Consider the following 23,499-nt stretch of genomic DNA (forward strand, 5'->3'; position numbering starts at 1 on the left):
ATTTACAGCATCATTCCTTTTTCAAGGACATTTTCAGCAGGTATTTGCTGCTGTCTAACGGGCATTCTTTGCTATCCTCTTGGTACATCCTCCCAAAATATAACCCTTCTGGCTTCCTTTGTTCTTTCGGACTGTTTGTGCATGCGATCTTCCCGAAAGATGACATCATTGCTGCATACTACTTTTCTTTTCTCAGGATCACATTATCTATATCCCATTTCACCTTCATCACCATATCCTAAGAAAATACATTTACAGGACTTTCGCTCAAGTTTACTACGTTCTTCCTTGCGTATGTGCACAAATGCCTCGCAGACAAACACTTTCAAGTGTGCAGATGAAGGTCACTTGCCCGACCACGCTTCTTGGGAAACTAACCCCCCCCAAGACCTGTTTGGTGACCGATTAATCAAGTGTACGGCTGTCATAACAGCCTCTTCCCAAAAACCATGGGGTAAAGCAGCATGTGACAGCATTGTACAGACCTTGTCTTGAATGGTCCGATTCATACGCTCTACAACACCATTTTGGGGCGGATTATGAGGAGCAGTAAGCTCCCTCTTAATTCCTTTGCTATCAGAAAAGTCTTGAAAGGCTTTGGACACATATTCCCCCACCATTGTTAGAGTGAAGGCATTTTAATGTCTTATTGGTCTGATTTTCAGCAAGTGCTAGAAATTTTTTAAATTTATCCGAGGCCTCGTCTTTGCGACAGACAGGATAAACCCAAACTTTGCGTGTAGCATCATCAACAAAGGTAATAAAATACTTCTTCCCCCCTAAAGATAATCCTGGCATTTAACATACATCTGAATGTACTAACTCTAAGGGTGAAGATTTTAGAGAAATACATTCTTTGTGATGTTTGAGCATGTTTACCATAAATACAATGATCACACTATTCAAAATCAGCATACCTCAAAGACGACAAATAACCCAAACGAGAGAGCACTTTCATTCCAAATTGACTCATGTGTCCCAACCGACTATGCCACAAAGAAACACTTGGTTGCTCAGTTATGGTGACAACACGGTCATGCACACTAGATACATACAAAGGATACAAAGTATCACTTTTGGACCCCTTGGCAACAATGCGAAAGCCCTTACATATTTTCCATTTGCTATCCCCAAAGGTTGTGTGATAGCCTTCATCATCTAGTTGCCTTGTGCTGATCAAGCTCTTCTTGAGCTGAGGTACATGTCTCACATTATGCTAACAAACATGGAGCCATGCTAAAATTCCAATTTCACACTGCCAATACCTGCAACTTTACATGCATAGTTATCCCCCAAGTGGACAACACCATGTACAACAACATTGTAGTCAGTGAACCACTCATGATGTGGTGTGACACGAAAGGACGCACCTAAATCAAGTATCCAAGTGTGAATGTCATCCTCAAAATCTGCAATCAATGCATGTGCATCCAAAGAATAAGCTAGAAGTACATCACTATCATTGTCATTATCATGAGTGACTACATTAACCTCTTCTATTTTTACATTGCTCTTTTTGGCAAGGTGGCTGTCCTTGTTTTCAACCTTGTCGGCTTCATTCTTTTTGTTTTTGCCCTTCTCTTTCTTTAGCTGAAAGCAATCCCTTTTGTAGTTCCCCTTTTTGCCACAATGATGGCACTCCACATTCCTTCTACAAGATTTGTTGCATGCTCTGTTTTTAGAACTACTCTTATGCTAAAATCTGCCTCTAGTGTGTAATGCGTTTGAAGACTCGTTTGCTGAGTTGTTCTGCCTATTGAGTTATTCCATCAGCAAAGAACTCTCCACATCAAAGTATAACAGCTGAGCATTCGAATTACTCAAAGTTGTCCTGAAGGTATCCCAACTTTCAGGTAGAGTACATAGCAAAAAGGTAGCTTTTAACTCTTCATCAATATGAAAATCCAAAGCAATCACCTTACTAAAAATTGAGTTAAACTCATTCAAATGTACAGACATGGCTGTACCCTCTTTCATGTGAAAGTCCATCAGTTTTTTTAGCCAATAAACCTTGTTGGCTGCACTTTTCTGAGCATACAATTCTTCAAGCCTTTGCCACATTGCATATGCTGAATTCAGCTTCTCAATGTTGAAGAGCAAGTTGTTTGACACTAAGAGCTCAATGGCAAAGTGAGCAAGCTCGTCCAAGTCATCACACTCGTCTTGTTCCATGTCTGCTGGTTTGATTCCCTTTGTTTAGATAGGCTTTACATGTTTCTTCTGCACCAAGACAGTATAACATTGTTTTTGCCAAATTGCAAAATTATGGGAACCCTCAAGCTTCTTAATGTGCAAAAGATTACTGCTATCATTTGTTTCCAGCCATAATTTGTAGTCCCAAATTGACTAACCAGTCACCAAAGGCAAGCCCAAATGTGACACAAGTGACCACAGTGCACAAGAATACCAACCAACAATGAAAATCCCAAGATTGCAGAAATTTCAGATCTGTAAATGAATTTTTAGAATTTTAAAAAAATGACGTTTGTTACACTCCTCAAGCAATTTCTGACACAATTAGAGACCAAGCCACCAGTTACATGTGAAATCCCCAAAATTTCACTGCAATTTCTGCTCCAAAGGCATTCTCAAGCATAAATTTGACCATTTGGATCAAAAGCCCCAAATTGTTAGAGGATAATCTGTTTAGATTGCATCAATTCAAGTACCCAAGTGCATATACACAAATTGATGAAATTCTGCAAAAGCCCCAAATTTTTTGGATCCAGATGCACAAATTTCACTAAAATTGAAGAAATTTCACTGAAATGTGAAAAACCCCAAAATTCCACGGGCAAATATGAACCAATTTTGCAATTTCTGAGTCAAATTGTCCACTTCTGCATTAGGTTCCCCAAATCCGAGAAAAGCCCCAATTTTCCAAGAGCACGTGTGCACAAATTTGTATTCTATGCTTGAAAGCACGAACGTCCAATGGGAAAAGGAAAGGAAACCTTTTCTTTTTTAAATTTCACATACAAAAAAGGTGTTGACTGTCAAGTATGGTTCGTGACGACCCGCCTAATCACGGCCCTCACAGGTGACGTATCGAACAGGTCACCACCTATCCAGTCGGAGCGCCCACTGAAGCCCATCCCATCCGATCGCCGTGTCTGCCCACTGACCTAGTTGCGTGTTGCCTAGGCTTGGTCACGTCACGTTGAGCCTGCAACGCGTCGTCTACAACTTGGTCTAGGAGTCTGTCTGCACACGAACCTAGTTACGTTTGCATAGGTCGTGCGCAAGTCATGCTGAGGCCTATCGCCTATCAATTGCCTCTCTTGCACCTACCGAACACTGATGACTGGTGTCTGAAGCTTCTGCTCGCGTGTCACGCGGCCTGACGACTGTCTCACTGGCTTCGAGAAGCATGCACAGCATGTGAGCTCTCATACCCATTTGTTGCGAAGGTATGGCCGCGAGCTAAGCTAAGAGTGAAGGGAGTTGAGAGCAGTAGAGTGAGAGAGTGAGCATGATACAATGGATATTCGGTACAAAGACTAGTATACCACATTTTAGGTTTTGAATATATATAAAGTACAAAGTGTAAGGGTGTGTTCACATCCGAACACACTAAAAGGCACGGTGACCCTTTATTCCCAACACTTATGGCACTATAGCCGAGTATACCCTGCTTTCCCACAATAATGACAAGTCAATGAGAACTTACAACCACGAGACTTACTGTGAGACTGTCCACATGACTAAGAGCGAGACTATTGAGAGTCTCTCCCACAGCTATCAATACCGCTCGAGAGTGCAAGGTGAGGAGTGCACTCTTTACATTGGCATATGCTATTTCCCCTCTTACGAAGTCCCAATACAGCCACCCAAGGATCAATCACCATATGTAGCTTTGGATGAGCATATTTAGGAGTTCTCGAGGGAGGGAGATGTCATCATACTAGTGAACTTTAATGCCAAAATAGCCTCCAACCAAGTATCTTTCTTTGATATAAATGAAGAGGAAAAAAGAAGAGGGTGTAATATATATGAATGAGACTTGAAAGTGAGAGAGAGGGAGAGGGATAGAGAGGAAGAGGGAGAGGGAGAGGGGTAGGGAGAGGAGAGGAAGAGAAGGCGAGATAGGCATTGCGACTCTTTTCCCATAATTCCCATGCTGCAGACTGCCCATCAAAGACAACATTATAGAACACCTACTTAGAGAGGGATAATATGATGGTGGACTTATATAGCTCATTTAATTTAGCCCAATCCTCTACATCAATAAGTTCGGGATTAATACCCTTATATTTCAAAGAACTAGCCTCTATTTTTTGCACTAAAACTTGCCAGATTTGGGCCTTCCAGTAGTTGTAGTTGATGCCATCCAACTTGTCATTATTAAAGATAGCATTATCACTCTAACCGCTAGCCATAATGAAGGTAAACAAGTACACAAACTGTCAAAGCAAGCTACTGTAATTACTCAAACAACCCTAAAACCACTACCAAATCAAGCTAAAAACAAGGGGTACTGACCAAGTAATGAACTGTCCACAAACTCAATGCAAAAAAAACTGTCTCACTATAAGACTCTCAAGTTCAACTGTGTAACCAAATGCTCAATGTAATATCCGAGTGTTAAGTAGTACCTTCCACTAGAACAAAAGTCGAATGCCAAACGAGCAAACAAAGCTCAAAACATCATGTGGAAGGCATCCATACATCCAAGATCCAAGTAGCATATATCTGGGAGTATCCAATCCAAGTAACTTACAAAGCGCTTACTAGAGCATCAAATGAAGGAAAACGAAAATGCCCAAGTGGTGTGCACAGCAAGAATGGAGTGTGTTCAGCAATAGAGAGTCCAGAGAGAGTAGAGACTTGAGTTGGGTGTGTACCAGTGTGGCACACACAAAGAATGAAAGAATGTATTTATGTTTTAGGGTACGGTACATTTACACCCACAAGAGTGCGGTCACATGTACAAGTAAAATATATACACGAGAAGTGTAGCGAAGGGCCTTTACACCCAACAACCTCCCACTTAAAGGTCATGAGCAAACCTTTAACCAACTCCCACTAGTCGAATGCAATGCTCATGCTGAGCCTTTGCAAGATTTTTTGTGAGAGTATCTGCAGGGTTATCTTGTGTTTTGATCTTAGTCAGTGTGACTAGACCATCATCCAGAACTTGTTTGATAAAGTGGTACCGTACATCAATATGTTTAGTACATGCATGAAACATGGCATTCCTAGCCAGACATATAGCACTCTGGCTATCACATCCAAGTACAGGTGTTTTGGTGGGCAGCCCAAAATCCTTGACCAAGCGACTAAGCCAAACAGCTTCTTTCGAAGCTTCAGTGGCTGAAATATATTCAGCCTCAGTGGTAGAAAGTGCTACTATCTTTTGCAATCTAGAGCACCAAGAAATTGCCCCACCAGTCAAGATAAATATATACCCACTAGTAGACTTGCGAGTATCCAAGTCACCTGCCATATCTGCATCACAATATCCCTGCAGATCTAATGTACCCTTTCCATAGCAAATACATTTTCTTTGTGCGCCCTTAAGGTATCGAAAGATGCATTTCACTGCCTCCCAATGTGCTTTGCCAGGGTTCGACATAAACCTGCTCACAATTCCCACTGCATGAGCAATGTCAGGTCTAGTGGCAACCATAGCATACATGAGTGATCCACAAGCTGAAGCATAAGGAACACCCTTCATAGAGTTGGCTGCCATGTCATCTTTTGGGCAATCAACTTTGCTAAGCTTAAGGTATGGTGGTAATGGAACACCAAGTGACTTAGCATCTGTCATAGAGAAACGATCAAGCACTTTGTTGATGTACTTTTCTTGTGAGAGAAATAAGAGCTTCTGCTCTCTATCTCTCGTCACACGCATGCCCAAAATATGTTCAGCTGCACCCAAGTCCTTCATGGAAAAGGCTGAATTCAGCTATCTTTTCAATGCATTAACCTGGCTCTTATGCTTACCAACAATAAGCATATCATCCACATAAAGCACAAGGATAATAAGGCTTCCATCATCAGCCTTCTTTGTGTATAAGCAGTGATCTGCATTGCTTCTTTTAAACCCATGTGAGAGCATGAAGGCATCAAACTTCTTATACCACTGTCTAGAAGTCTGTTTTAAACCATACAAGCTTCTCTTAAGCTTGCACACCAAATGCTCCTTTCCTGGCATAACAAAGCCCTCTGGCTGTTTCATATACAGCTCTTCTTCTAAATTACCATGCAGGAATGTAGTTCTAACATCCATCTGATCAAGTTCAAGATCCATAGATGCAACAATAGCAAACAATACCCGAAGAGTGGTCATTTTGACAACAGGTGAAAAAACTTCCTGAAAGTCAATCCCCTCTTTCTGAGTATAACCCTTAGCCACAAGCCTGGCTTTGTATTTGGGTTTGCCATCCACACATTTGATTTTGTAGACCCACTTGTTAGGAATAGCTTTCCTATCTTTGGGCAATGAAACCAAATCCCAAGTATCATTCTGATACAATGACTTCATTTCTTCCTCCATAGCTTGCTCCCACTTTTTCTTTAACTCACATGACAGTGCCTCTTTATATGTAAGAGGCTCACCCTCATCTGTGAGTAAAATGCAGTCCAAAGAAGGATCAAACCTCTGTATAGGTCTCCTGACACGTGTAGACCTTCTCACCCAATGATCTGTGTTATCAATGGCTCTACATCCAAAGGAATGTCAATGACCTCATTATTTGGCTGCTGAACTGCATTTTCAAGTTGCTGTAATAAATTTTCAGGCTGCTGTAATTGATGTTCAGCATGCTGATTTTGTTGCCCAAACTGATTTTCAGCATCCCTTTGCTGCCCATTTGCATCTCGCTCAATAATGACACGCTGATTATCATAACCAGCATCAAATGGAGCTGAATTTTCAATGGCTGATGGCTGTTTAAGTGGCTGATCATGCTGAAATTTCACTTTCTTTTTGTCTACATCACTAGATGTGGCATTTTTCAGCAGCTTTGATTCATTAAATACCACATCTCGGCTGCGTAGCACCTTTTTCATGCTTGGAACCCAAACTCTATAACCCATTTCACCATCATCTCCATACCTTGAGGGATTTCATGTCAAGTTTGGTTCTGCTATCAACATGCACATGTACATAGCATTCGCAGAGCCAAAGACCCTTAAGTGGTCATATGAAGCAGGTTTGCCACACCAAACCTCTTCAGGGATGCCACTATCAAGTGCACGATATGGAGATCGGTTGCAAATATGCACCGCGGTTTTAAGTGCCTCTCCCCAAAACAATTGCGGGAGATTAGCTATGGACAGCATGCACCGAAAGTGCAATTCATTCGCTCAGCCACACCATTAGATGACGGATTATAAGGGGCTGTAAGCTCTCGTTTAATCCCATTGAGTTTTTATTGGCATGGTACATACATCTGAATGGACTAAATCCAAGATACATGCCTTCCTAGAGGCTCCATGAGAGTATGAACTCTTTACATGTTTTCCAAAGACACAGTCATCACAAAAGTCAAGCTTTGAGTTTTTCACATCAACTCTTCCAAGTGAAGAAAGTGCATCCAAACCCTTTTGGCTCATGTGTCCAAGACGCTTATGCCATAGCTCCATGTGTGACTGTACTTCTGCAACTGCAACAAACTTTCCACGAAGTACCTTGCAATGAAGATAATACAAAGTTCCCTTTTTACCACCTCTAGTGACCAGCATAGATCATTTCTGTATTTTCCACATTCCACCACCAAAGGTAGTGTAGTAACCCCTATCTAACTGCCCAACAGAAAGCAAGCTCTTCTTAATGCCAGGTACATACCTAACATCATGAAAAATCAATTCCTGGCCATTTTCAAGAGCCAGGTGTATGGTGCCCACTCCTTCAATATCACATGCATGATTATTCCCTAGGTAAACTTTCCCAAGATTACCTGCCGCATAAGTAGAAAAACACTCCAGAGATGGAGTTACATGAAATGAGGCACCACTGTCAACAATCCACGATTGTGACAAACCATCATGAGCAGATAACAAGGCATCTATCACATCCCTTTTAGTGAAATACATGTCTTCCACTGTCATAGCATGTGGATTTGAAGATGCAACCAGCAAATCAGCATCTTTATCTTCTTCTATCTCCTCAATGACAACACTAGATACCATATTTGCCTTTTCTGTTTCTTTAGGGGTAGAGCTGCTATCCTTCTCATTCTTTTTGCCTTTTGCATTAGCCTGCTTCTTGCGTTCTTGCTCCTTCTTATAGTACCTGCAATCGGGCTTTTTATGCCCTTTGTATCCACACTGATAGCAAGTGACATCTTGCTGTTTTTCTTTGCTTTTGCTGCGATTTTTATGCTTATTTGCAGCATTTGACTTCTTTTCAGTCCGTCCTCTAACATTATAGGCTGATCCATTGTTTTCCCCACTAGACTTGCGTCTAATATCCTCATTGAGGATAGAACCACGTACACCATCAAATGTCAAGTTGGGGTTGTTGCTCCATGACACAACCAATGCTTACCATGAATCTGGCAAAGTCATGAGCAAGAAGATAGCCTTTAGCTTAGGATCAAAAGCCGGCAAGCCTGCATCCTGTAACTGACTCAAAATACCTGTAAATGCAGCCAAATGCTCTAAGGCGGGCTTAGACTCATCAAGCTTTAAGTTGACTAACTTTCGCATGAGAAGGACCTGATTAACAGAAGTAGTATTCTCATACGTAGCCTTGAGTTTCTCCCAAACTGCATATGCACTATTGAGTCCCTTGATATCAACCAAGATATCATCAATAACTGCCATTTTGATGTAAGTAATGGCCTTTTTATTCATTTTAGCCCAATCTTCATCTCACAAAGCAGCAGGTTTTTGTTCTGCCAAAGCATCTTCACAATCCTTCAGAAAAAGGATACCCTGCATACGATCTTTCCAAAGATCAAAGCCATTGCCATCAAATTTGCGAATCTCAAAAAGATTCTTTGTGTCAACAGTGGATGCACTTCCAGCCATTTTTCAGCAATAAATTTCTGCAATAGAATGCTGAATGCAATCAGCAAATAGCAAGGTTGCTGTATATAACAGCAAATACACAAACTTGCACTTCAAAGTGTGCCCAAGAAGCAGATATTTTGCTGTAATTTCAGTCCAAAGGGCTGATTACAGCATATACACAAAGCAAATCTGATACATATGCATACAAGACAACTCCCACTTCAATAATACATCACCGTAATACCCAAATGCAATAACCCGAGTGCTGTATGTGCCACTGTTTCACTGCACAATGAGCATTCAGCAATACATGTACCAAGAGAAGCTGCCTTTTCATAACATTTGATACATCCCAAGTCCAAATTTCTCCCACTTAGCAGTGAATTTGCTGTAATTCCATTGTCAAAGCACAAATCGGCTCAATATACATCACTAATGTGAAAAGCCCCAAATTTTCTGCAATAAATCTGCCCCAATTGCATTAATACATGTTCCCAAGAGCATAAAACGGGCAAATTCAGCAAATTTTCATAAAATTCTGCAAAAGCCCCAAATTTTCCGGGTCCAAGTGTGCACAAATGTCAACCAATCTGACTTAGCTGAGCAAAATTTCACCAATACAGCAAAAGGCCCAAATTTTATGGGTCCAATGTTGAGAAATTTTACTCAAACGAGCAAAATTTCACCAAATTTGGCGAAATCCCCAATTTATACGCGCACAATGTCTGCAATTTTGACGCAGATGTCTGTATTATGCATGAACAGCACTAAATCTGGAAAAGCCCCAAATTTTTTGGCTCAAATCTGCACAAATCTGAGAACTGTGCCTGCGCACGAACCGGGGCCTGTTTTAATGTGACAAGTCACAAAAATTTGCAAAAATGACTATCGTGACATGTCGACTGATCACGCTGATCAGAAACGAACTGCTGCCTGTCCACAGTGACCACCTCAGCTGTCGTCTGACTGTCGCTGAGCAAATTTGGCTGTCGCCTGTGTAAAACATGACCTGAACACTGTCGCCTGACTGTCCTGAACAGAAACGTGACCTAGAAAGATGACAACCTGACCTGTGCTGACCTAGAATGGCTGCGCCTGATCTGTCTGGTTACAGACTGAGCAAAAACGAGCCTGCAGCACTGTCGCCTGTTTCGCGCATACTCTCACCTGACCAGCACAGATGACGACTTGCTGATTTCTCACAAGCGAAGCGCTAGCGATGTCTCGCACAGGCTCCGGGAAGCGCGCACACCTTAGCCGAAGCTCTGATACCAGTTTGAAGGAAAACGAAAATGCCCAAGTGGTGTGCGCAGCGAGAATGAAGTGTGTTCAGCAGTAGAGAGTGCAGAGAGAGTAGAGACTTGAGTTGGGTGTGTACTAGTGTGGCACACACAAAGAATGAAAGAATGTATTTATGTTTTAGGGTACGGTACATTTACACCCGCAAGAGTGCGGTCACATGTACAAGTAAAATATATACACGGGAAGTGTAGCGAAGGGCCTTTACACCCAACATCAAATAGTCATACATAACAGTAAATGACAACCAATGATTCAAAGCTCCAATCTCAGCTCAAAAGCAATCCAAGAGAATAACCATGCATGTAATATGAACCATAAGCATTGGTACATCACCCTGTATAATCGGTAAGCACCCGAGAGCAATAGTCATATGCTTTCATTGATAAAATAAGCTTCAGCCCTGGTTATTACAGCAATAAAAACCCTTTGTAAAACTGAGCAAAAGAGTGCTCAAATCAGTCCCATAGCATTTCAATACATTGGCATAACATCCCCAAATGATCCGGCATCAAATAGACATCCCGAGAAGCATAAGTGACCTCCAAACAATAAGTAAAGGACTGTCCAAAACTGTAATACAGCAAACTGTCATAAACTGTGAGCTAATGGCTGAACCCAAGAGCTCCAATCAATACCCAAACTCATGCCAAAGGTGTCAGGTACAATGCTAAGTGATTGCCCAAGGCCGGGAGCAATGCCAAGAGCTAGAGATGAGGTAGGATGAAGCAGATCTGAGCGATAAAGCGGACAGCCAGTCAGCACAAATTGCACCTGCTGTCCTAGGCTTAGTGCTAGCTGAGTAGAGCTCAAGGAGAGCTTAGGGGGAGCTCAATGAAGCTCCAAGACATGCCTTGATGAGTTGGGAAGTAAATGAGCAACAATACATACCGCTTCAAGTTGAGCCATGGCTGCCATTAAAACTGTGAACCGAAGCTTTTCTCCACAAGCTGAAGCAATGTCAAGTTGAGCTCCTCAATACCACTGCAATGGCTCTAATACCAATTAAAGGGAGGTGAACCCTGAAGTGGAAGCACCGAGTGGAAGTAAGAGCTATGGTGGAAGGAGCAAGAGGGCGCAAGCGCGCGCGCGCGAGAGAGAGAGAGAGAGAGAGAGAAAGAGAGAGAGAGAGAGAGATGTGGGAACTCCAATAGTCACAATGCGTGACCGGCCTTCGCTTTATTCAAATGTCACTAAAAGAATAAAGAATGAAGTGACAGTGATGGGCGCCCGCCACCTATAGTGTACAGGTGTGCGGATATGCGAGTACTATCAGTGCAACTAATACACGGGCGGCTAGGCACAGGCGCCTTTACCCCCAACAACTCATCTATCAAACTCCTCACTGTTGAGAATCTGCCAATCACACCCTATGTATGCCCCTTTGTATGGAACAACTAAGCTAGGAAGGTGCAGTTCATTCTAGGAAGAGAGACAGATCCCATAGGCACAGTGATGTAGTGTGCTACCAAGCAATCCTATATAATGATGTACTTGACTATCACTTTCATATGATGATAATGCAATAGTACTTGTCTCTTTCTGTCAAGTCCCTGTGTCATTGTCAGTCCTACACAAGATTGTGTTTATGAGTTCAAGTCTCAATCTTGAAACCTAATTCACTTGTGTAACAGTTGTCTTCTTTGTCAATGTCAACATGAGTAGTATCTTCATCTTCCATCCTCCATAGCTTCCGCCTCTGCCATGCTCTAGATCCCGCATTTCTCACATGGTATCAGAGCCCAGTTGGGCTTCTCCAGCCTCTCTTGATTCCTCTCAACCTCAATCTAGCTCAATGTCAGCTCATGACTCCATTTTTTTCTTGACCTTCATCTTGAACTGTTGTCTACCATAGCCAGGACTGCACCCTGCCTCCTTGGAGCTTCTTGATCTCCTTCCACAGTCAATATTTTGACCCGCTTTCTTCTGGAGATATCTTGCCTAGGTCAGGGCGCAGCCTCCTATTACATCACAGTTCAACATTGCGCACATCAGACGGCAGCATTGCAGAAATTCGAGCTCGCTGTAATTTCTGCGCCTGTTTCAGTCCGTACATCGATTCTCTCTCCACGCTGCGTGATTCACTCTGCAACCATAGGGCTTTGTAAGCCCATGACCTAAGCTACCTCTAGCTCGAGTTTGACGCCGGATGATCGTGTTTGTGGGCTGATGTAGCAGAAAACTCAGTCAGGCTGAAAACCCTAACTGTGGGACTCCATAGCTTTTTCCACTCAAGCTCATAAAACCACTTCTTTTTCTCAGTCATGCTACTTGGATCACCCTATTGACATCCAGATTCACTGATTTAGTCAGTGCCACACATCAAGGAGGGGAAGTTCTTGGAGATCCTTGGATATTTTTGAATATTGGAAGACCAAGCATTCAACAACCACATCAAGCTCCTCTTCCAACTCATCCTTCTCACTCTTCTCACTCAACTGAAGGTTTTGCTAATCTGATCTGAGTATTTACTCAGTGTTCAGCAAGATTTTACCAGCAAGGAGGGGACTCAAACAACGGGTTCATCAAGCAAAGGATCGGCATCAAGAATCACCATCTTTAACTCTAGTATCCCTTGATACTTAAGAGTGTTGATTTAACACTATCTTCACTTGTGTTTTTTGACACATTGAAGATCAACTTGGTTGCCACTTACTCACAGATTTGAAGCAGATTCTTGGTCATATCTATGATAACCAAGAAGATTTATATGTGGATACACTTTATGAAAAGTAACATGACTTATCTACACTACATAGAAGATTTTTGTGATCTACTTGCAGAGAGACATGGAGTTGCTCATACTAAAGTGCAATCAATGATTCCATCTAAAGTTTTTGAAGACACTCCAGTTACCTTGGCCATCATGAAGAATGAGATGTCTTTGCTTGAGGGGGACAAAGACATGGACATGAAGACTAAAGCTGCAAGCAAAGTCCATGGGGAACCAGACCAAGAAGACCATAAGATCAAAGAGCAAAGGAAAAATGACAAGAAGAAGATCTACCATGAAGACCAAATGATCACATCATTCAAAGCTGAAGAACCAAAGATGAAAGACAAGAAGATTTTCCATGTTGACAAAGAGAAAGCATATGCTGAAAAAGACCACAAGGGCCTATCGGTCCTTGTCTCTCATTTTCTGTTTTAAAAGCATTGTACCTGCCTTAATGTTCCTTTCATAAGCTTGAAAAAAACTCCTCATGTAGCCTTGTACTACAGCCTCTGTACACTTTGTGAGGCCCCTGTTACAGCCTCTGGATGTCCACCATGTTTATGGTACCCACACTTAGCATTTTCTGCGACAGCCTCTGGTGTTTTGCCATGTTTGTGATATGCCCACACTTTGCAGGTGCTGCTCTCACTAAAGCCTCTACACACTTTGTACTTTCAGGTTGTGATTGAGGAGGGGTGTTGAGAATCTGCCAATCACACCCTATGTATGCCCCTTTGTATGGAACAACTAGGCTAGGAAGGTGCAGTTCATTCTAGGAAGAGAGACAGATCCCATAGGCACAGTGATGTAGTGTGCTACCAAGCAATCCTATATAATGATGTACTTGACTATCACTTTCATATGATGATAATGCAATAGTACTTGTCTCTTTCTGTCAAGTCCCTGTGTCATTGTCAGTCCTACACAAGATTGTGTTTATGAGTTCAAGTCTCAATCTTGAAACCTAATTCACTTGTGTAACAGTTGTCTTCTTTGTCAATGTCAACATGAGTAGTATCTTCATCTTCCATCCTCCATAGCTTCCGCCTCTGCCATGCTCTAGATCCCGCATTTCTCACACTCACATTAAAAAACACTAAATGCAAGTGCTCCAAAGTGCTTTGAAGGGGTGGTTTTCTTTAGTGCTGCTATTGACAAGCTTGCTTGTAGCTGTTCACTGCTATCAATATCCAGTGATCCAAAAACAATTTGTGAATAATGCTGCACAAAAGAAGTAACATTTGCTACACAACACAGAGAACATGCAAGCATGCATACAGAAAGGAAAACAAAAAAGTGTGTGCATATATTTCAAACAATCCTCTCATGGCCAAAAATTCAGGAAAGAATTTAGTAGGAGATCAAGTTTCAACCAACCTAAACTAGACATTGCTGAGTCATATACTGCTGACAACTGATAGCAAGAAATGCAATACCTTAGGAAGAGGCAGTTGAACCAGGATGCCATGTACTAATGGGTCTGCATTGAATGCTTGTACACATTTCAGAACTTCCTCTTCAGTTGCATCCTCCGGTAATTTGACACCAAAAGAACTTATACCAACTTCCTCACAAGCTTTCTTCTTGCTTTGTACATACATTTCGGAATCTTTGCGGGTGCCAACAAGAACAACAGCCAAACCAGGAACATCTCCAGATGCATTTTTCATCTCTAAGACCTCCTCTGCAATCTCTTGCCTAATTTGTTTTGCAATCAGTTTGCCATCAATAATAGCAGCTGAAGGCTCAACTTTAGTGGCTGCAAAACAAACAAAAAAAACAGAAATGACTTACTGAAATTGTATCAAAATGTGACAACTGCATTTATATTCCTCCCAAACAAAAGGTTCCACAAAAAACATTGCACGGAGCACCACATCAAATGAATCATTAAAAGCAATTTTTAGAACCAAGGGACCAGCAAAAGGCAGCAATCTTGCAGATTCTGTTTGGATATCCAAACCCAAAAAGTTCAGTTGATCCTGCCAACAAAGCCAAAGTAGTACAATGAAGATAAACTAGTACAGTCAAAGCAACATTACCACTTGAACAGACTACCAATTATCACTCCAAACGCCTAGACACTTTTTTGCTAAATGACTCATGAGCAATATTTTAAAGCTTCAAAATGATCTCCATTCCTGGCCACAAAGGCACTGAGGGCATTCAAATAGACCTAATACATCTGTGCTAGGTCCTGGAGTGCTGTTTTCTGGTGTTGCAGGTCTGCCAACTATTGCTGCTGACGTTTCCTGCCTGCTACTATCTAGGCAACCTGATTTTGAAGCAAATCGACCTGTTTCTGGCCATCTTCACCCTGTGTTTTGTGAACAGCGGCTTGCATTTCTATTTTCTGCATTAGTGTAAACCTCTACGGCTGCATTTAATGCTTGGACTGCCTGCATTTGTGCAGACCCGAGCGACAGTATTTTCAAGCTTTTCTCAGTGAATTTTGGCAGTAATCTTCCTTTCTAATCCTTTGTTGGCTGTGCTTGATCGAATTTTGCCTTCTTGCAGCAGTCATTTTTTGTGATCAGTTGTCTATCCACTTCATGTGAACTCATGATCAATGCAGTCTATGTTGTGTTTGGCTATATTCCCTCTCTATCTCTCTCCTTTTCTTTCTCTTCTCATCCTATCCTCTCCAAATGGCAACCCCCACTATTCCACTAATGATAAACTTCATGGCCCTACCTACCTCACCTAGAGTGCTGTTATGAAAGCATGGTTTATGCAAAGCGATTATGGTACATGGTTTTAGGAGCTATTGTGCGGCTCTAGACTCCAACTCCTCTTCCAAATGATTGGGACCATGACAACTATGAGGTAGTTGTGCTTACAAGGTATACAGATAATGCTTGTGCATATCTCGCTTCGTTGGACGATGTATACTATGTCCGCCAACTTGGAGTGAACCTTTTATCCATTCAAAATCTTTGCCGATTAGGGCGAGCAGTCTTGTTTACTCACAATCAAAGTCATTGACTCTTAGACTAGTTTAGCGATTACTCACAGCACTAAAAAGACTTCAACTCCTAGGCCCCCTCCTCGAGATCAATTACCTCACTTGTACCAATAAACCATGCGAGATTCAAGGATCCTTTCACCAAATTCCATCCTCATGGGACCTAGAAGATCTATCTGGCTAGCATCTACTACTACATTCACATCTATCTTTACCGCAAATTACATAGCACACTTTGAGCATGAGAGTTGGTAGGCAGATCTAAAGCATCCCCAATGGTGTGAGGCCATGGAAAAGGAGCTTGAGAGTATTGACCGATATGGAACCTAGACCTAAGTGGATCATCCAAGCAACAAGAAGGTCATTGGAACTAAGTGGACCTTTAGGACCAAAATGAAAGCTGATGGGACTTTGGATAAGTACAAGACTCACCTTGTAGTACAAGGGTTTCAATAGAAGTAAGACATTGACTAGGAAGAGACCTCCACACCCACATGGCTCACATCATTCTGCCTATTAGTTGCACAAGCCACTCACCACAATTGACCGCTCTATCAAATGGACGTCAAAAGCACCTTTCTAAATAGTTACTTGGAGGAGAAAGTTTATGTGGAGCAGCCTCCCAATTTTTCTCTTGCATATCGTAAAGATAAGGCCTTTGATTGTGGAAGGCTTTTTATATACTAAGGCAAGCCTCGTAATCATGGTTCCATAGAATGGATGAGTTCCTCGAAACTCATGGTTACCATTCTACCCCATACGACCCAAATTTTGCATGTCAAAACTACTTTAGAGGGCCAACTTTATTCTTTTGTACATAGATGATTTATTTATTTCAAGCCCACATTTTACTACCATAGCACATATAAAGACTCAACTTAGCACTACCTTTGAGATGACTAACCTTCGTCAAATGTCTTAATTTTTGGGGATGGAGATAGTTCGATCTAAAGATACTATTTTTGTCTCACAACAGAAGTATGCTCTTCAATTAGTTCAGTAGTTTTGCGCTGATCAAACATGGCCTATGGCCCCTCCCCTTAATCCCACAATGAGACTTTCAAAGGATCCCCAACGTCAGCCTTTGATGAGCACACTTATAGATCTATTGGTAGAAAACTCCTCTAATTGATTCATTCTAGGCCAAATTTAGTTGACTCTCTTTCTCTGCTTGGTCAATATTTCAATGCACCTAAAATGTCCCATTGGCCTACTTGTTTACGTGCATTGAGATGTATTCAATGTACCTATTCTTTTAGACTAACTTGTGGTCATGGTTTGATTTTGCAAGTTACACTAAGGAGATCTTAGCACCCATCATTCCCATGGCAAGTACATCCTCTCCCTAGGCATGGGATCCATTTCACGGTCAAGCCATAAGTAGTAGACAAAGGCTACTTCCACAACCAAGGTATAGTATAGGGCTTTATATTATAGCACCACAAAGGCCGTCTACTTAAGGAGCTTGCTAGCAACACTTCATATTCCACGTTACATTTTGACGGTGATATTCTACCATAACTAGAGTGCTATAGCACTAACTAGTAGCCCCACCATTAGTCTGCGAACAAAGCATGTTGAAGTCCACAACCACTTCACCAAAGAGTAGATTGAGCTAAGCATCATTCACTTGGAATTTATGCCTTTATCAAACAATTTTGCAAAACATTAACCAAGTTGGTCAATCACCTAGTTCTTCAATACTTGCTACCTGGGATCAATGTGGATGCTCCCTCTCCTCCTACTTCAACCTGATGGAAAGAGGGGATTCCCTCTAGCTATTCCTTCTATCGTCCAATGATGAGGGGGCAACTTCTTCTCATAGTATTTACAAGGTTTTGATAGCATTTTGCTTCATGGCATTATTATTGTACATGTATACTTATTCATATCATGATATAAAAGGATGCTTATGCAAGTGAACAATCCCCCTGTGAAGGCACTATCCAAGTGACATTGTTGCATAACATTTTGCATGAGCATGACATTTTGCATTATCCTTTGTGTTACCCCATGCATTGGCATTTTGTTCTTGTAAACATGCATCTATCCATATTTATCCCTTTTTTTGTCAGAGAGTGATTGACTCTGCATTAATCAACTCACATGGCAATCTCCACTCAAAATTGAGGGCGTAGAACTTAAATTCTAGTAGCTGAAATTAAAGAATTTCAAGGAGATTCAAGACGCTAGCCCAGCCCATATCAGATTTGGGGCTTAATTTGTCATTCAAGGAGCATGGTGAAGACCAATTCCCAAGCAAACCAAGGGGCAAATTGGTTAGAAGGCTTGCTAGTCAATGTTGACTGCAAGAGATACTAAGATTAGCAAAGGAGATCAAATAATCCCAGTTGTACTCCATCCGTTTGCAATAAAAGCTAAAGAAATACCGCAAGAGGCGCTAGTTTTGGGGTCAACAATCTATCCATTGTCCAAGATTAAAGTGGTAAAGAGTGTATTTTCAGTTTATGTAAAGTCTCAGGTTATTTACCACCCTATCCGAGAAGGAAGGCTAGTTTGAAGGTTCTGTTGCCAAGACACTGTCAACTCCCTTGAATTAGTAGGGTCCGAGACACCTAATTGAAAGTCAAAAGCTTTGCTCTAGTGTCTAAATTGTATTTAGTTGAGCATTACAACGAGAATGTCTTCAAATAGTAAGATGGAATCAAGCAAGGATGATGTCTCTCGATTTGAAAAATTCACAGTGTTGGGGCAGGGATGATGCCTCTCGATTTGAAAAATTCACAATGTTGGGGAAAATGCAATGCCTGCTGATCTTTGACAAGGCATGCAACACGGACAGCAAGCTGATAATATTGGTTTGGATTAAAATGTGGGTCCTTCCAGATCTCTAGAAGCTGATGACCAGCAAGAGAGAGGAATTTGATAACCAGTTTAAAGATCATCTAAGAATAGCAACTAAAATGTTTGAGCAATTTGCAAATGATCCTCGGTTTATGCACTTTTCGTATCCTTTAAAGGAGAGCAACAAAAGCAAGAAGAGAAAATCATCTTTAAAAGCTTTGAGACAGTAAGATGCACCAAAGAAAGAGCCAATACAACAGCATGATGTTCCAAATATGAGTAGTAAGCATAAGCAAATGATGCTAGTGGGGCGATTGATACATATGCAAAGTCAACTTGGAAGTGTCAATCCAATGCTTTTTGGACAACAAGATATACATACAATCATGGGGTAGCTAGGATACTTTGGTGGTGGCACTAGTTTTCATGCTATGGTGGATCAGGGACTATATACGGGGATGTATGGCACAACTCCTTATGGTATCCAACGACAAATGCATGGTGTGCAAGGCCCAATGTATGCGGGTATAGCTAGGAACATGCATAACCCCATGTATAGCAATGTTGGCGTGCTGGGGTGCACAAAGTCGTGAATTTAGCAATGTATATATACAACTCACTATGTTTGGGACTCATGATATTAATGTTGGTGACTGGTCGTGCAAATGCTCCATATAGTGCTGATCATGAGAAAAAATACAACCGATAATCCTTGGATGAGGAAAAATGCACCTACTAATGCATGCAATGTATAGGAAAACGTATCTTGTTATGGTTTGTAGTATGCAAATTCCTGTGCACAATCACATTGCACTAGTCCAAAGTATGTAAATAAAAATATTTCCTAATTCATCTAGTACTCCTAGCATGTCGGATACACATAAGGGGCTAGTCAAATAGATACAATGTTGCATATTAGGTAAGTTGGAATTGCAACAATATAAAAGTATAAAGCATCGCAATGCTCAAGAGGGAAAAAGGCCTAGAACCTAGTGGAGGTTTTAAGGCAAGTAAAGTTAGAGGTAAAGTTTCCATGAGCTTCTTGGTGAAGCTTCAGCATTGTTTTACCTATAAAAAAATGCAACTGGATGGAGAAAGGTGGCCTGGCGGATTAGAGCCGATTTTGAATCTGGCTCTTTCAAGCTAAACAAAGTATAGAAGGTCCAAAGCATTGTCTAATGCTCAAGGGGAAGGTTGTACCTCCACTCTCCTAGTAATGGACAACTCGGTTATGTAGTGGATCTCCAATGTACTTGGTTTGTATCCAAAATACTATATAGTGATAGTATTTTTGCCATTGGGATCACTATTCAATGTACTAGTCACCGTTGGTATGCATATAGTATGGTTTGCTCTGAAACTATACATTTGCAAGGTTATTGACATGTATGGAATACATGGAATGTACATTTTGATGTGATATACATTTGCAAGGCATGTATGAAATGCATGGATGGTATGCAATGTATTTGCATGTGATGCAAAATAAGTACAATTGCATAAGTTACATGTGGTTTGCAAAACCAATGTATGCTTTACATGACTATCATGAGGTACATCATTGCTATGAGGTATTTATACTCAATTTATGCATTACAATGCCTTGATGATCAGAACAAGGTTGGGTTTTGGCATGTGGATGCATCCCTTATGGTTATGACAGTGGTTATGATTTATGTGTGTTGGGTTTCGACATATAGATGCATCACTTATGGTTATGATTCCTGTCTATGGATTGTAACTAGTTTACGTGACTGGAATTTTGCACATGGAGAGCATGAGCGTGGTTAAGCAATAGGTACATATGTTATTTGACCACAATGCCTACATGTATTTTCAATAGTGGCAACAAATGCTTTGATACATTACAGTGCAATCGAGGACCATTGAAGGGATTTCAAGGGGGAGATCTATCACGAGAATATGAAGCATTTGATTTTTATTGCTTTACTAAAATAATTATTAAATTAATTTTTAAAAAGTTAATTTAATAAGCTAGATAATGCTGAAAAATAGAATTAGAAGGTTACCACTTTGCAAAACAAAATTAGAAGGCTACCACTTGGCAAAATTTGCCTATGCAAGTGGAAAATGTGTTTCTGAGGCAAGTGGAAAAAATGTTTCATACAAAATTCCAATTTCCATGCCAGAATAAAGCACATAAAAATCCAAAATCATTGCGTTCATGAGAAGCCCTTAGAGAGGACCATTGATGTGGAGTATTGCAAGACAAAAAATAATGTGGCAAATTTGTTTAACAAAGCACTTCTTCAGGTGGTTTCACCAACCTAATTTGTGTTATTCATTTTTTCGACCTATTTAGGACTGGCCAGCCTGGGGGTCACATTCAATTCAGTTTTTTGCAAGTGAGAGAGAGCTCCAGCTAGTGATACTCCGATATCCCATTATACATATTTGCCTTCAGTATTCAACATCCATATTCTGCAGTCTTCAGTGTCCTACTATCTCTTTCACTCTCTCTTTTCTCTCTGCGCTCAGTTCTTTCTTTCAGTCCGGTCATACACTCCCACATTCGTTGCTCTATGACACCTTGACTACGTTTACAAAAGTATACATGGTGTATGGGCAATTTCGATGCACTAAATTACTATTCTCGTTTCATTCACCATCATCAAAAGTGGTTATTTTATTGAGAAATCTTATTGCTTGCAATATACGTCACTATCCCAGAATGCTTTTTTGGGAATGAGCATTTAAGAGCAATTTGCAGAAGACATGGGATGCTCAAGGGGATTGTCTAATGCCATGCTTGGAGCTTGCTTGCGCTTATGAACTATAACTTTGATTCAATAAAACACAGAGGGGGTCTTGCACTCGCCGGTTGCACCTAGCAAGCCTTTTGGAGCACATTGTCTCTTCAGTTCGGATTTAAATTCTGTTTTAAGTTTCCAAAACAAATAAGTAGAATTTTACACAAGCACTTATTTTCTTTGATATCAACCACACATATCTGCAAGGTTAACCAATTTGGCTTGGGTGCATGCTATTGGAAGGAAAGAGGAGGGTAAAGAAGGTGAAGGGGTGGAAGTAAGTGGACAAAGGTAATCTCATGGTCACTGCCTATATTAGAGCCTTGCCAAAAACATACCCAACCAAGAGTAAACGAAACAGCATTATGACACTTGCCTTCTGGCAAAGACAAAAAAGAGTGGCAATAACAAATGCAGAACAGAAAACAAATTCTATTTTTCCTCAACTTTGTGTTAGAACCAACTTTTACTTTGAGGGGGAAGAATACGAGCGTACGTTAACACACACACACACACACACACACTCTCTCTCTCTCTCTCTCTCTCTCTCTCTCTCTCTCTCTCTCTCTGTGCGCTGCGAGCTGCTCACCATCTTCTTCTAGGATGGCCTGACAAGGCTGAATGTCGCGCCTGGAAGTCCAAACATCAATGACGTCCCAGCCGAGCAACGGAGGGAACCCCTTGCTTTTCTCAGATGTTCGCAAGCCGACCTGCCGTTGGGAGCCTGAGGAGGAGGAACACCACCTTCCGGGGAAGGGAGAAAGTCGTGCCATGTAGGAGGAGGGGAGAGACTGGCGATGGCGATCATGGTTGTGAGACGTTGTCCTCAGGAACAGTGAAAGACTAGACAGGCTTTGTGCCATTGCTGCTGCTGCTGCTGCTCGCCCTCTCCGGAGTATCACGATCATGAGAATAAAGAACTATTCGAGTTCCTGTGTTCTTTTCCCCCTTCTCATTTCACAGGAGACATGATTCTTTCCTTGACAAATATTTAAATTTGGCAACTTTTTTTTCCTCAAATTTAAAATTTCCCAAATCATTATTGTATCTTCTCTATTTTTATTGGTGGAGGAGCCTGTAAAATAACAGCTGAGCTTCGCAGGCTCACAACCATAACGAGTCGCAATGCTGGCTAGGCTAAGAAATGTGTTTCCTACTTCATCCAGGGACAAATGCAAAAATTTTGTGATAGAGTTTCCACTAACCACAAAAGCATTGCCCTTTTTGAGAGAGAGAGAGAGAAAAAAAAATCTTTTTTAATTTTCTAAAATAACCTCTTCTTTCTCAAAAAGTAAGATATCTATGAACCACAGGTTGCAAGGCTAAGTGGACACTTAACTGCAGTTAAAAGTGGGTAATCTTTTGGGAACCTACACTTCCTTGTTACTGCACCATTTTATAAGCATTTGCCCTAAAGGACAATGCTAACAAGCATCTTGCCAATCGCATTCCAATGTGCAATAGTGAGATACTTGATATTAAAAATGCTCATGAACTACTAAAATAATAGGTTTTGAACCCCTGTTAGCTATCAAAATGCTTTATTCCAACTAGCCATGTCACCAAACCACTCTATTGTACTATTGTAACAAGAATGTGTTGTATCATTAGACCCCATTCTTTTATTGGGTCATCTACCCTACTATGAATCATATTCCTAAAAAGTAGGTAAATATTGCAACACATCGAAAATTGCATCGAGGCCTAAAAAGTATCAAATTGTCAAGAAACAATCCCTATGCAATCAAAAGTAGTGGATTACAAAGTGTCCACTATTCAAGAGGAGTATTTGGGTGGTAAGTTTGATGATGTTTTGTTGGATGGAGGATTTAGAGTAAATATCATTCTTAAGGAATTGTATCTCTCTCACAAGTTTCAAGGATTAGTACTTGCACTATTTTAGGTGAAAATGGTAGACCAGTGGAGACTTTAGCCTTTGGGAATTCTCAAGAATCAACTCATAAGAGTCACAATTCTAAAGT

The 23,499-nt window shown here is 41.1% G+C and overlaps 1 protein-coding gene across 1 annotated transcript in view; it reads right to left on the bottom strand.

Moving 5' to 3' along the window:
* LOC148019728 (bifunctional protein FolD 2-like) overlaps nt 1–22,492 on the bottom strand; it is a 41,748-nt gene extending 19,256 nt beyond the window's left edge. Inside the window, exons 1-2 of the mRNA XM_087699869.1 lie at nt 22,107–22,492; nt 14,413–14,735 (exon numbers count right to left, since the gene is read on the bottom strand). Coding sequence (XP_087555995.1) covers nt 14,413–14,735; nt 22,107–22,425 — 642 coding nt within the window. The 5' untranslated portion in view covers nt 22,426–22,492. The remainder of the gene's footprint in view (nt 1–14,412; nt 14,736–22,106) is intronic.
* Between the last annotated feature and the right edge of the window lie 1,007 nt (nt 22,493–23,499).

Source organism: Lygodium microphyllum, chromosome 19, assembly GCF_053477565.2.
Source record: "Lygodium microphyllum isolate KBCC chromosome 19, Lygodium_microphyllum_v1.1.10, whole genome shotgun sequence".
NCBI classification, from domain to species: domain Eukaryota; kingdom Viridiplantae; phylum Streptophyta; class Polypodiopsida; order Schizaeales; family Lygodiaceae; genus Lygodium; species Lygodium microphyllum.